The sequence below is a fragment of the Propithecus coquereli genome, unplaced genomic scaffold (genome assembly GCF_000956105.1).
Source record: "Propithecus coquereli isolate 6110/MARCELLA unplaced genomic scaffold, Pcoq_1.0 Scaffold436, whole genome shotgun sequence".
NCBI lineage: Eukaryota > Metazoa > Chordata > Mammalia > Primates > Indriidae > Propithecus > Propithecus coquereli.
Window position 1 is genome coordinate 287,383 of NW_012150130.1, and position 15,773 is coordinate 303,155.

A 15,773-nucleotide genomic window follows, 5' to 3' on the forward strand; every position below is an offset into this window, starting at 1 on the left:
TCTCTCCAGGACTTCCCCAACACCCCAGTCCCCAAAAGCCCTTCTTCAGTGCTCTGCTGGACATGCCCTTATCATATTCTGTAACCATGGGTCTATCTTCGCACCACACTAAAATTCTTGAAACTAGCGACGGTATCTTGTTCATCTTTATATTCAGTGCCTATGTGGCATATAGTAGGTGCTCAATTTTTGTTGAATAAAGAAATCTGTATTAGCAGCACTTTGGTTCCCTTTGTTTTTTAAATCTGGTCTCTTTACGTCAACCCAGAAAATGAGATACTTTATACCCTGTACCTCTGACCCATCCTCTCCAATTGAGCTCAAATTCAAGTATTCTCAAGTCATGTATTTTTTACTTTTCTAGCTTCATTTTACATAACATGTAAATAAAATGGACATGTCAACCTTTAATCCATAATCAAGTTTATAAAGGATAAATTCACACTTGCAAAGAACAGAAAGGGCTTTGCTGGACTAAGACCACAGGAAGGCTGAGCATGATAGATTTTAATGGTACTGATTTTATCACTCTGGAAACATTTATTCATGTAAAACCTAACAAGTACAGATGGTGGGGTGTTAGGTGATATGTCATTTAGAAATGCCCTCCCAATCTAGCAATGGGAGGGCAGATGGGGAGGTGTTAAGTGACAGTCATTTAAAAATGTCTGTAAATTCTTTGCCACTTCTCCCTTCACAAGGTGAAACTTAATTTCCCTGACCGTTGAGTATGGACTGGACTTAGTGACTCCCTTCTAACAGAATAAGGCCAAAATGATAGTGTTGCTTCCACGGTTATGTCTTAAAAAGGCATTGTGGTTTCCTCCTTGCTCTCTTTCAGATCACGCACTCCGGGGAAGCCAGCTACCACGTTGTGAGGACACTCAAGCCACCCTATGGGAAGACCCTCGAGGAGAGGAACTGCGGCCTCTGGCTAACATGAGCGAGCTCAGGAGTCAGCCCCAGTCAAACTCGGACGCCCGCGGCCTCAGCCAAGATCTCATCTGCAACCTTCTGCCACACCCTGAGCCACAACCACCAGTTAAGCTGCCCCCAAATTCCTGATCTAGAGGACTGTGAGGTAAATGCTTGTTTTAAGACACCAAGTTTTGGGATAATTTGTTACACGGTAGACAAATAATACAGGTGGTGAGCCTTTGGGAGTTTATGTGGATTCATCACACCTTAGGGAAAGCAGGGTGAGGCTGAGGAAAGCGAATGGGTGTAAATGACAAAAGAGCACGACGGCGCCTCGTTCAGTGAGTGTTTGAAGCTGGAGTTGAACGCGTGAGCTCCGCGAGCGTATGAGAATGTCTATTAAATACCACAGGATTCTAACAGCTCCTTTTATCAGTTGAGATAGTATGAAAGAAAAAAAAGTTCCAAAATTGTTAAGAGCAACTTTATTGTTTCACTGGTGCAAAAAAAAACAACAAAAAACATGATAATTGTGATGCATTTCCCTCTAAATTTACAATAATGAATGTTGTACATAAATAAGGTCACATTTTCAATTTTATACTATTTAGAACCAAATTATTTTGATAAGTATGACCAGAGGACGTTAAGTTCTTAATAGACGGTTGAGTCCGAATATGCAAAATATAGCTTCTCGTTTTGACCATGGTACTTTAAGATTCTCAGACATGCATTAACATATTCTAGTTTTAGGGAAAATAGTACACGTGGCCTTATGTTGCATTAGGGAAAAGCCCAAGCTGAATTTCACATGGTATTCCTTTCTGCTAACTTAATCTCAAATTGGACTAGAGAACAAAGAGACAGACACTTTTGGGTTAGTACTCCCCAGTAATGAAGAAAACACCAACCAACAATGAAACAAAACAGAAAAAAAGGAAGGAGAGCTTCATTAATAGCCGAGATAAGTGGTTTTTGTATTTGTTTTTACAGATCACAGGAATTTTAAATAGCAGATCAGTCATGCTACTGTCTGTTCAGCAGACAGACCTGAACACTTATGAAGTGAATAACTTTATTAAGGTCCTGAAGGTGATGTCGGAGGTGCTGGGTAAAACACAGCACAGGTTAAGATACGGGAAACCTACCTCAGCATTTCTGAAAGGCACAATCTATGGACGGGAAACCTAGTATAATAAAACCGAATACACATGGAAAGGAGTATGGTGAGCTGGTTCCTTTTCAGAGGATGAGACCTTCATAAATTGGCCCCTCAGATTCTGGTGACTCCCGCCTCAAGCGCAAATGCTCCAGCGTGTTATGAAAATGTTTGTTAATCTGCTCTGTTTCTTCACTCGACTCAAGATTTGGGAGGTCTTCTCGGATCTTTTGGATAAGCTGATTTAAAACCTGAATTGTTACCTACAAAAGAATATGTACAATTTCATGATCAATGATGTACCACAAAAAATAAGATAATTTAATAACACTGTTTTGAGGAGCTTGTGTTACTCTCATCAATTACTTAGTAATTATGAAAAAACAAAGATGAGAACATGATTCCTGATGTGAGGAACAACTATTGACTATTCATTCAGGAAAAAAAAAAAAACAGGATCAAGCAAATTATTTAACCTGCAAATCTTGACCAAGACTGCACTGCTCAAAGAATAATGCATTTAGGAATTATCCTAAACTAGTCCATGGTGACAAATCAGCCCACTACTTAGCACTTGCAAATTATTTTGTATTTTTCAAATGGATAGTGATTATTTTTTACAATATTCCTAAGCAAAAGAGATGAGAATTTTCTGGCACACACTAGTTCTTCAATTAGAGTGACATATCTATGTAGACAGAAAAGGCTTTTGGAGAATGAAAGAAACCAGTAGGTGGACTTGTAAACTCTGCCCTTGTAGACAAAACACAAAGTATCAGAATGATAAATTTTTGTTCGCATCAAATCTCTGAAGAGCAGGAAGGGAGAGTATTAGTTCGCTAACATACATTATGAATTCACTCACCGCATCATTTTCCTTTTCATAAAAATAGATATATCTGTTCAGAATTTCTATAAAAAGCTGCACTTGTAGAGAGGGGTCCATGCACTGATTTGCTATTTTTAGAGCTTTCTTTAGGCACTCCATCACCCTCTTGCCTCCGTGAAGCTTAAAATAAAAGGGCAGGGAGATAGTGCAGAGATTAATGAACCACACACGTGCCATTTGCATACAAATAAACGCAACATTACAGTGCTCTTTTGTGTTTTAAAGGGACACAACAAATTTAAATCCTCTTTATTCTTCTTTCTTTAAATACACAGCTGCAAAAAAAAAAACAGGTAGTGGTATAAACAGGCTATGCTGCGACACCCTCAGAGAGGAGGCTTTCCCACAGGAGGAGACTCCACACATTACGGCCCACTTCGTTTCTTTTAACAAAACAAAGCAATTTTCTCTGTCAGATTTCCAAGCACCCCAAGTGTTTCACCTCCAGAGCACAAGGCCATGGCAACCAGTCCTGTTAATGATCCAGTCTCCTACAGTGGCCTTACCTCCTCCCCATTTTTGTCTGTGTTTCTGCCAGACCAGAAGAGATGTGCACAGGTGCTCACGGCTCTGCCCTGATCGGGTTTCTTCAGAAGTTTGGATGCAGCAAGCGCACACTGAGTCCTCAAGGGCTCATGATTCTCTTCACTGAAGCACTTCATCCTTTCAAAAGTACCAATGATCAAGGTGATGGCGGCCAGCTGTGCTTTGGAATCACTGATTTCATCTTCATACAGAGAAAATGCCTAGTGGACATAAAGCAGAAAGGACTTTTAGGGACCAACCATCTACTACTTAAGTGTTTTCCACAGTGCTTTCCACCAAAGCCCCATCCTGTGAGATGTTCTGCAGTTCCTTCATATCAGAACACGCTGTGTCCTCTCTTGGAGAGGCACAAGACACAGCAGAAATGGTAAAAATACCGACAAGTTGCAATAAAGAAACCTGTTTCAGAGCCAGGTGCGATGACAGGCACCTGTAGTCCCAGCTACGTGGGAGGCTGAAGCGGGAGGATTACTTGAGCCCATGCATTCTAATGCAGCCTGGGAAATAGTGAAATTCCACCATTTAAAAAAAGGAAGAAAGAAAGAAACTCCTTTCAAATTTATGTAACCCAGAGTTGAATTGCCTTGAATTGCCCTTTTTTCCATGAAACACTTTTGCCATGACCCACTTGGAAATCTTAGATTTCATTAGCACCCAGAGCTGATCAGTTTTGCTGCTCCACGCCAGTCAACGACTACAATATCACAGGGTCCGCGATGGGGGAGAGCAGTAGTTCCATGTTCAGTGAAAAGAGTAAATCCACACGCACTACCACCGCAACTACAAACAAGTGTTTGAACTTAGCAAACTGACCAGACAACCCAGAAAAGAGAACAGATCACCACCTGGGACATAAATTCATATGCTACTGTTTCATGATTTTCGAAACCAATTTCTCCAGCAGCCAGCGCTCCTTGAAGAAAAAGTCTTAAGGGCAATTCTGCCAGCTCTGCTTTGATCAAAGCACTGATAGTCTGGTGAGCAAATGAAAAAATCTTCTGGCATTTCTTTTCCCATTTGTCATCCTAAAACAAGAAAACATTTTAAGTTACCTTAAGTTCAAAATTAACTTGCTCAAGAATATCCATTTTATTTAAAGCTTCTAATAGAACAAAACAGTGAAAGCGCTAAGTTAAGCTTACAGTTTTCCTGTCACTTTACTTCTCTGTCTCACTTATGGAGTATGCAAATAAATCAAGAAGATGTCCTCTCAAAAAATCCATTTGAACCAGGAGCAGTGGCTCACGCCTGTAATCCTAACTCTCTGGGAGGCCGAGGCGGGCGGATCCTTTGAGCTCAGGAGTTCGAGACCAGCCTGAGCAAGAGCGAGACCCCGTCTCTACTAAAAATATAGAAAAGAAATTAGCTGGACAACTAAAAATATATAGAAAAAATTAGCCGGGCACGGTGGCGCGTGCCTGTAGTCGCAGCTACGTGGGAGGCTGAGGCAGGATCGCTCGACCCCAGGAGTTTGAGGTTTGAGGTTGCTGTGAGCTAGGCTAACGCCTCGGCACTCTAGCACAGATGACAGAGCAACACTCTGTCTAAAAAAAAAGAATTCCTGTTTCTCTATCTACAGCCTCAGCAACATTTGTTATCTTTTTTTTTGAGACAGAGTCTTACTCTGTCGCCCGGGCTAGAGTGCCATTACAGGCGTGAGCCACCACGCCTGGCTGATAATTAGTGATGCTGAGCACCTTTTCATATACCTGTTGGCTATTTGTATATTTTCTTTGAAAAAATGCCTACACAGATCCTTTGTCCATTTTTTAATCAAGTTATTTGTTCTCTTGCTATTGAGTTCCTTATATATTTTGGATATTAACCCTTTATCAGATGTATGGTTTACAAATATTTCCTCCTATTCCACAGGTTGTTTCATCAATCTGCTGACTGTTTCCTTTGCTGTACAAAAGGTAGTTTGATGTAGTCCCACTTGCTTACTTTTGCTTTTGCTGCCTGTGTTTTTGGTGTCAAATCAAAAGAATCATTACCAAGATCAATCAAGGAGGTCTTTCCCCATGTTTTCTTTTAGTTTTATAGATTCAGGTCTTATATGTAAGTCTTCAATCAATTTCCAAGTTCATTATTGTGTACAGTGTAGGGTAAGGGTCTAATTCCATTCTTTTGCATGTGGATATACAGTTTTCTCAATACCATTTATTGAAGAGACTGTCATTTCCCCATTGTATATTCCTAGCACCCTTATCAAAGATTAGTTTACAGCATATGAATGGGTTTATTTCTGGACACTATTCTCATGTGTTGGTTTATATGTCTGTTTTTATGCTGGTACCATACGATTTTAATCACTATAGCTTTGTAATATAGGCTAGTTGCTATTTTTATTGTTATGTTCACAAGTAATTATCCATTAAAATGATAGAATAGAGAGTGAATGAGAAACTGGCCTTATAAAAATTGGCCAAAGGTGCTATGTCATCCTGGTAGGTCTACAGAATAAATGTTTTCTACATTATTAGAAAATTAAATTTACTAAGGTTCGTTCCTTAACATAAACCTAGCTGTCCAACTTTCAGATACATCGGATTGAGGTATTTTCTTCAAAACTACACCACTGAAGACTTAAGCCATGATTCTGTTTGAGAAAGAAACAAGTTCATAAAATATTGTATATAACTCATGACATTATTCAATTACATTCTTTTAGACAGAAATGACTACGCAATGCCAGGTCCTTTCATTAAGCAAAGCTAACCTGAATTAGAATCTAGGAAAAAGTTGCAGCATAAATTTAAACTGTTTTAATCCTTCATTTCTAAGTGTTTTTATGTGATCCCTCAGCTAATATGTGATCCACCAACATGTTAGGAACACTTAACACAAATTGAGAGTTACTGAAAATGGAATTTTATTATACCACTGTCTATTTTTGTATGTTTGAAACTTTCTATAATATAAAACTAACATACACACAGTAAGGAAAAAGAGAAAGTAGTAACGACATACTAAAAGTAAACCCACCACTTTAGAATTCTCTTTGTATCGAAAAGCCAGCTGGTACGCTGCGAATACCAAAGGTGGCAGTGTGAAGCGAATTCGCTGATTCCCACCAGCTCCAAAATGTTTTCGTGCTGTGTTTAAAATCTGACCAAAAAAAAAAAAAAAAAACTTTAAAAAATCTTTTCCATACTATGATTAATTACTTATAAAACGAAGTGGGAGTTCCAATCATCATTGCTACCATTTTGTGAACATGGACAATGTACCAGGCTTCACGACAGGTACTTTATGTATTTGTCTCCTCAAGTTACCACAATCACCCTAGAGACGAATGGGGAAGCCTGAGGTTTAGACACGTTGTGCAACCTGGCCAAGGTGGCTAGTTAGAAGTAGATACAGTTAATTGTATTTTTATACACCCAGGTACTTTGTTCTTAAGAATGCAGGCTCTCAAGTAAGACAGAATCACATTTAAAAGGATTCTAATACTTACTAACTGTGTGACTCCGGGCAAATTATTTACTATTTACCTTCTCTTAGCCACAATGACCAAGCTTCATTTGCAAAATGGGGTAGTATACTTCTTGTAGGTTGCTGGGAAGATTAAATAACACATATGACCTGTTACCAGTACCTAGCACAAGGCATATGCTCAGAAAATGTTAACTATTGTTATGACAAAAAACAGCTATATGCATATTGCTGGTATATCATACCTCCTTATTCAGAAAAATATTAAGATCACTTAAATCAAGGCAAATGCCAATGCACTCTAAAAAAAGCATCATGAAACATGGCTGTTTCTGAAAAAATATCATTATTTCAGGAAAAAAAAGAAATAGACAAGAAAATCACAGAATTCATAAAATACTTTTTAGTATGTGTGACACAAGATGTGACATATTCAGGTTTTGTGAATTTCTCTGCTGTAATAGATGGGTAAGAGAGCTAATGATCCTGTCCTTAAATGTCTCTGCACATGGGAATTACTAATCAGCCGTATACATGTGGAAGGCACACTTCCTAACCACTATATTTGGTATGCAACAGAAAATGAAAATACAAACGCACCAATACAAACAATCTCAAACAGAAATATGAGAGAATCGGTTAAAATACTTGACCACTCAGACGGTCATTGTGTGCAGATCACACAGCTCACAGAACATGATACCACAGGGCTTGGAATGTCTGTTACTAAGCCAAGTCACAGACTGTCATACTAACAACAGAAGTCAGCCTCTTATTTCACATTGATTATGAAGGAGCACAAGAGTGTCAACTACGACAAAGAAAGTCAACAGAGGGAGATAGTCAGGACATATCCATAAGGAAAGGTGTTTTTCATCATAGCAACCCAAAAGCCTTATGCATCCCACAATGGGTAAACTACTTTTCCAAACAATAATTAAGCAGCCAACCATGCTACCCTTCATTAAAATAAATTATCCAGGATCCAATACCCCCACTCAGGCAACATGTTTTCTTTATTTCACAAAGACTTATTGAGGCCTAATGGTAAAGAAAGAGAGAACCTCATCTGTTTGTTCTTTATCAGGAAAAAAGGGTTAAGGAAAAGGCAAACTGAATTTTAAAATCTTCCACACATTTTCAATGTGACCAACAAATACAACTTATATTTGGAAAACTTGGAAAAATAAATAAAATTGAATAAGGATTATGTTTCTTATGTTTTAAAGTTTACAATAATAAGCAACTAAACATTTCTAAAAGCAATACAGTTCAGAAAGAAAATGAACATAGAATAATTACAGTAGACACCTAATTAAGAGACAGGCTTTTCTGCAATTCTCAAGAAGTCTTCAAAAGAAATTAGAGCAACTGACTTGTTCTGTACATTCTTTATAAGTTTACAAACAATTATACAAATTATGCCATGAATCTTTAATTCAGTTTCAATTCTTTCAAAATCTTCTAAGACCAAAAGTCGAATTAAACCACTTTAAGCACTTCTATATGTGGTGATTCCACTAGGAGCTGATGAAGGGTTATAACAAGAGTTAACTCATACCAAGTACTGCTGATCAGGGTCCTCAGATCGCAAAAGATGAATGAATCGGCCCACAAGGCTCTGCTCATCAGCAAAGTCTTCTGGATCAGGGTCTTCTACAGGTTGATCTGGCTGATCTTGAATCAATGTGGACACCAAATTCATTATGGAATCCACCTACAACATGAGAGACACAAGAAACCCACTTAGGTGAAACCATCAGTATATAAAGCCATATCACAAGTGTTTCCAAAAAAATAAAAAGTTTCCAGCTCTGTAAGTTACAAAATAGTTTCAGGAAGATAATTCTTTTTTTTGATAAAGTCAATACATGCATGTCAATACACACATATATGGACAAAAATGTGGAAAGAGATGCACCAAATGTTAATTAACAGTGGTTATTCACTTTCTGGTGGGATTGTGTTTTATAATTCTTCTTTATACATCTCCAATTTTCTAACTTATATAATGAATAAGCTACTTGTAACTTTTCTTTAGTAGTGAATTACCCCTCCTGCCCACCTCAACTGTCTAGGTTTCCCCTAAAATAGCATGTAGGTATTCTCTTACCTGGTCTTGAGAGACAATTTCTGTGTTATAATCCAGAACATTACTAAGTACATAACAACTCATGCTCTTTCTGGACTCATAGTCAAAGTACTCAAAGAGTGGGTGAAAATGTTTTAATTTCAAGACTGTTAAAATATTGTTGTAAGTGTCAACAGGTATCTTCAAAAGTCTGGTGAGCTCCTTTGAAACTGCACTACTGGTAGCAATACTACAAAAAGAAAAACAGCAGCCCTTTAATGAATACAATTAACTTTCTATACATACAAATAGCACTTGTTTCATAAGTATTTGAAATTTTTCATTTACACATTAAAGGAAATGGGTCAAGTGAATCACAACACTCCAGAATATTCCAATGATCTCCTTCCAAGAAGATAAAGATGGCTGTCTAAACACACACGTTTATTCATCTATTATTGTTCTATTGATACAAAATAAGATATCATCTCCAGCTCATGAACAGGTTGTAAAGTTGTAGTTAAGATGATTATCTAGAATTTGACAACATTTCTAAGGAAAGTATTTTAAGTAGTAGTTTGGTTCCTAGAGCAGCCAACACTATTTGCATGTTCATGATGAAAATAAGTAGAAAAAAAATCCATGCAAAACCAAGAATTCAACAGAATAGAAAAATACATACACTGGATCTTCTGTGCCAGATGTTAGTTATTAAGAAAAAGCAGGTTGAATTTAAGGTAGTAATAGTTTGTGGGAGCATTCTGTGGACACTGAGGCATATGTGGGCATTTATTATAACCTCTTTAGAGATTGGTATTTCTAATTATTTTGTCTACTTTTACTTTAAAACTCACTTACTGGGGGAAGATATCACTTAATTTTCTCTCACACTTGTTCATTTTCTCTCATACTCATCATTCAAGATCTGGACTCCTTTCCAGTTCACAGAAAAATGGGAATGACCAAAAGAAAAATGGTAATAAAAAGACAAAAAAAGAAGAAGAAGAAATTTTCCTGATGCAGCTGAACCACTGGAAGGGAGATGGAAAGGAGAAAGATGACATGAGGTGAAATTCTGAATAACAACGAGAAAAGAAGGGGGCCTGGTGGGACCCAAGTCCAGAGCAGTGGGGAATGGGACACAAAGGGAACCGCCAGGAAAGGCAACAGGATGGGAACTGCCCACAGGGGCCACAGAGGATGCCACAGGTCTAGGACGGAATAGCTGAGGAAGCTTCAAGTAGGAAACAGCACATTATACTTTCAAAGCTAAAAATACAAAACAAAAAAATGTTTAAAACAATCTAATTCTGCACCTTAAATATACATATTCCCCTAATTTTTCACAATTTACTCATCTGTAGGAAACTACTTCTTATGGAAATACTGCTTGATGAAGTTTCCTTAACCAGTTTAAAAACAAGCTCATTCATATACAAAAAAGGGGTCTGAATTGGAGACATTGGTCCCTGAAGACTGCCTATGGCCCATGAGTTCAGAAAGAACTCATTCCTTCATTAAGGTACATAACCAAGTAATTGGTAACCACTTTCTGCCCTGATTCGGTGCCAAGTATGACAATCTTAATACACGCTTAAAACAAGACAAATGCTAACTTTTCAAAAAACAACTAAGAGAAACAAATCTGGGACAAAAAAAGTGCTCTATGAAGATTTTCACAAAAATATAACTTTGACTTACTGTTCAAGGTTGAGCTTATTGAATATCTCCACTGTTGTTTCTAGAACTTTATCAACATAGTCCACACGATCAGGGTAACATTTCATGGCAAGATTAATGAGAGAGACTTGTAAAGATACAACATCCTCTGAAGGCATGTCTTGTCTCGACTGGAATGTTTAGAAAACCACACAATTTATTTTAAACAATTACAAAAGGATCTACCAGCAAAGAAATTTCAAAGTTTTGAGAACTTAGGAGAAAAGCTATACACACCTGTATCACTGTAGCCACCTGCTGTGAAAATATGTCAAATAGTTTAATATCTGCTGGGATTCCAGGTCCATCTTCACGGTGAGCAAATAAAGCTAATCTAAAAAAGCAAACAATCTTTATTTTAAAAGATATAGGGATTTGAGTAGTGGGACCATGGATGACATTTTATTCTTTACTGCTTTTCTGTATTTTATACGAGTGTATTTCTCCTAGAACAGTAAAAAGGTTTTAAAGGAACACGGTGTGTGTAGTTGACCCTTCCCTCAATTCATCGCTAACTACACGGCTTTGCCAACGATGGCTCCTCACACAGGCTCTCCTCCTTCATGCCGCACTGAACAGACTTTCAGAGGCCAATTTAAAAACTCTTTGAAGCCTAATTAAGGAAATATGGAGAGAAATACATTGAAGTGACAAGTGTATTCAACAGCCATGATTTAAACAAATAATCTTTAAAAAATAAAAGTACATAGACTATTTTAAGATTCTGCATTACTACTATTGTAAAGTTTAAAACACAACTAATTCCAAAAGTAATAAAGTTAACTTTTATGTCCCACATCTTAAACTATTCAAAATAATGTCTGTTCCATTATTATTATGTGTTTGTCAGGGTCACAGCTGCATCTACATTTAAGAGTCACTACCGACAGCGATGGCTAAATGACATTCTATCCAACATGGGAAAATCCAGTTTCTAGCTTCCTGTAAGGGCAGGCCCAATAAGCATGTAACTTTGCTGCCTAGAACTGAGCTGATAATTTGGAGAAGTCTGTTATATAAATTCTCATACTTTAGAACCAATAATTTAATTACATAGTTAAAAAAATAAGAAAAGGTATTTGCAGAAATAAATCTTCGCTTCCGTTTCCGGTTTCATGACAATGTTCACAAGTATGACAGATGTTATGTACTACCACACAGCATGGTTGCTAAGAAGTCACTCGTTAAAGCCATTATCGAAGGCCAAGTTTTTTGGGTTTTTTTTTTTTTGAGACAGGGTCTCTCTCTGTTGCGCAGGCTGGAGTGCAGTGGTGTCATCATAGCTTACTGCAGCCGCAAACTCTTGGGCTCAAGTGATCTTCCCTCCTTATCCTCCCGAGTAGCTAGGAGTACAGGCATGTGGCACTAGACCTGGCTAATTTTCTTATTACTTTTTTTGTGTAGACGGGGGTCTCATTATGTTGCCCAGGCTGGTCTTGAACTCCTGGCCTCAAGTGATCCTCCCGCCTCTGCCTCCCAAAGTGCTGGGATTATAGGCATCAGCCACTATACCTAGCCCCAAGTTTTATATTTTTAACCAAGTAAGACCAATGGCTGAGAAAATAAAATTTAAAGGGGATGCACTAAACATATTTGATACTTAAAAATTCTTCTTTAAGAAAACGTGATGATAGGGTGATTATTTGAACATTCTTAATCATCTGTATCTTATGGCTACTTGATAAACTCTAAATTAAATCAGTTCCCACAGAAAGATAGCTTACATCATGGTAAAAAACCAAATTTGGTTCTTCAGTGATCTCTAGATTTGTAAGATTTAAATAATGGTTCTGTACAACAATGTCTTTAAATGTCAATGAAGTGCATAGATTAAAAATTCATTATCGGCCAGGCGCGGTGGTTCATGCCTGTAATCCTAGCACTCTGGGAGGCCGAGGCAGGCGGATCGTTTGAGCTCAGGAGTTCGAGACCAGCCTGAGCAAGAGCGAGACCCCCGTCTCTACCAAAAATAGAAAGAAATTAATTGGACAGCTAAAAATATATAGAAAAAATTAGCTGGGCATGGTGGCGCATGCCTGTAGTTCCAGCTACTTGGGAGGCTGAGGCAGTAGGATTGCTTGAGCCCAGGAGTCTGAGGTTGCTGTGACCCAGGCTGACGCCACGGCACTCACTCTAGCCAGGGCAACAAAGTGAGACTCTGTCTCAAAAAAAAAAAAAAAAAATTCATTATCTTGGCTGGTCCGAAGGTAGTGACTTATCTCACTTGATTGTTCACAGTCAGTTACAGATTGAACTCCTTGTTCTACTACTTGCCCCCCTCCTCACTACTGCACTTGACTAACCTTAAAAAAAAAAACAATTAAAAAAGAAAAAAAAACTCATTATCTCCATGCCTCCTGCACAATTAAAAGCTAAATCTCTTTCATGCCTAACCTAGGCATACCCACACTCACAGAGCTAAATTATTTATAGTATAATTACATTAAAATCACTGATATTATGAAGATATAAAGAAACAAGTAATTCACAAACAAGGCTTATTCGTCATTCCCAAGTCAGAGCATTTACCCTCCAGTGTTGGAAGGTCTTACCTATCAATTAGAGCAATGATTATGTTTTTCACATTTACATTTTGGTGTAATTCGGCACAGGCCCGAAGAAAAGGATTCAAAGTCTGGAGGTGGAACTCATCAGGGAAAACCTGAAAATCAAATAATTGACGGATTATCAGTAAAAGCATTTCCAGTAATATTCAGAACTCACGTATGGTATTTAAAGTTCACATATGTAGAAAAAACCATTTTAATCTCATACAATTCAACTCAAATACACTATTTTTGAGCCTCTCTAAACATAAACCCAGATAGAAATATTCCACTAACCAAAGTACATCTAAAATTAAACTAAAGCTAGTAAGACCTAGGAAACTCAGAGATTACACTTTCCTGTATTTTTGAGGAAAAAAAACACATCAATACAAAGACCAAGTTATTAGTTGGAGACAAGAAAAATCTTTATTCAGGAAAGCTTATTTTCTATTCTCTAAAAAGATTTTTTCAAAACAATGAAATTTAATGAAAGATAAACTGAGTCCTTTTAAAAAATGAAATAAATGTTCCCACCTACCTGAATAATACATTCCATGAGATATTCTTGAGCCAAAGCATCCCTACAATTCACAACTTGCTCCAATATGCCAGTCAAAACAATCTAGAAGGAAAAAAAACATGTAAGAGTTCAAATATTTTCAAAATCCTAAGCTACTCCTTTAACAACATATTTGAACTACTAACTTGACAATCTTACTTAAGATTTTTCTTACCTATACTTCATTTCTAAACTTGAAAATTATACAGATGTTTTTAAACAAAAAAAGTCTTAGCAAAAGTTTTTACTTAGCAAAAGTCAGAACAAAGCCCATTTTATCAGTTTTTTTTTCTGTATGGTTTATACTTTTTTGTGGGTCTTCAGAAATCTTCGTCTAATACAAGGTCGTAAACATTTCCTCTGTTTTCTTCTAATACTTTACGTTTTATATTTAGGTCTCTGATCCATTTTTAGAGTTTTTCTATACAATATGAAGGAAGTCAAGGTTCGGTTTTTTTTTTTTTAATCATTTGCATATAGATGTCCAATTGTCCCAGAACCATTTGTTGAAAAGGTTGCCTTTGCACTTTTACAAAAATAACTGACCATATGTATGCAGGTCTACATATGGATTATCTAATCCAGATATTGGCAAATCTAGCTCACTGCTTGTTTTTACAAACAAAGTTTTAGTGGAACACAGCCATGCCTATTCACTTCCACATGGACTGTGGCTACTTTTGCACTTATACCTGTAGTATTTATTAATCGTAGACCGTATGGCGTACAAAGCCAAAAACGACTTACTGTCTGGTCCTTTACACGAAAAGTTTGGCAATCCCTGGCTTTATTCCCCTCCATTGATTTATGTGTCTATCCTTTTCACCAATATCACACGAACTTACTGTAGTTTTAGAGCAAAATTTTTTTTTTGAAGAGACAGGGTCTCACTCTATTGCCCAGGCTGGAGTGCAGTGGCATCATCATTGCTTACTGTAACCTCAAACTGTAACCTGAGGGCTCAAGCGATCTTCCTGCCTCAGCCTCCTGAGTAGCTGAGACTACAAGCGACCACCACCATGCCCAGCTCTTAGAGTAAATCTTGAATTCCAGTTGTCTCAGTCCTCCAACTTTGTTCTTCTTTTTTCAAAATTGTGGCTGTTCTGGTTTTTTTATATAAATTTTAGAAGCAGCTTGTTGATTTCTACAAAATAGCCTGCAGGGATTTTAACTGAGAGCACACTGAATCTCTAGATCAATTTAAGGAAAACTGCTAACTTGACAACGTTAAGTCTTCCCACACAGTGCATCTATCTTTCAGTTTATTGAGGTCTTCTCCAAAAAAAGCCATTTTAAAATGTTTTGCAATGTAGTATTATTTATTAATAACAAAAATACTGATTTTAAAAATAAGATTTAGTTAGTATCTCCCAATTTAAGAAGAGACGACAAGTGAAAAGATACAAACCTGTTTGTAACGTTCTACATTTACACCTTCCAACTGACTGAGGCGCACCAAATTTGTTCCCACTAAAATCCTCAGCTCTTGTCTTTCTCGTTCTCTTTTTTCTCTATCTCGGCTATGGCCCTGATGTTGCATTCGTACCCAGAGCTTGTTCATTTCTGCAAAGTTGAGTAGTACAAAATCCATGGAATCACTGATATCGCCAGTTGTTTCTTCACTGCAAAGGAACAGTTGGAAAAATATTTATACAGTATTTAAATTACAGGACCAACTTACTACCACCCCTCTCCTTTGTGCATTTCCTTATCTCTGTAATACACCAATGTTTTTATAAAAATACATTTTCAACTTCAGCAGCTTCGTGTTAAATTTCAAGGGGAACAGATTGCAAGGGAAACAAATGCCAGGCAGAGGACACAAGTTTAAAGTGACAAATTACTTCCCCCAGCTCGCTATCTTGGGCCAACTGGATGCGTTTTTAAGGCAATTCCCTTAATTGAAAAAGGTTAAAAAAAAAAAAAAA

General features: G+C 37.4%; 1 protein-coding gene across 1 annotated transcript in view; it reads right to left on the reverse strand.

Moving 5' to 3' along the window:
• Positions 1-1,902: 1,902 nt before the first annotated feature.
• Positions 1,903-15,773, reverse strand: part of VPS35 (vacuolar protein sorting 35 homolog (S. cerevisiae)) — a 30,082-nt gene continuing 16,211 nt past the window's right edge. The window contains exons 6-17 of the mRNA XM_012653967.1: positions 15,254-15,467; positions 13,825-13,908; positions 13,290-13,399; positions 10,975-11,071; positions 10,720-10,868; positions 9,061-9,268; positions 8,509-8,664; positions 6,498-6,620; positions 4,358-4,537; positions 3,473-3,712; positions 2,943-3,086; positions 1,903-2,340 (exon numbers count right to left, since the gene is read on the reverse strand). Coding sequence (XP_012509421.1) covers positions 2,161-2,340; positions 2,943-3,086; positions 3,473-3,712; positions 4,358-4,537; positions 6,498-6,620; positions 8,509-8,664; positions 9,061-9,268; positions 10,720-10,868; positions 10,975-11,071; positions 13,290-13,399; positions 13,825-13,908; positions 15,254-15,467 — 1,885 coding nt within the window. The 3' untranslated portion in view covers positions 1,903-2,160. The remainder of the gene's footprint in view (positions 2,341-2,942; positions 3,087-3,472; positions 3,713-4,357; positions 4,538-6,497; positions 6,621-8,508; positions 8,665-9,060; positions 9,269-10,719; positions 10,869-10,974; positions 11,072-13,289; positions 13,400-13,824; positions 13,909-15,253; positions 15,468-15,773) is intronic.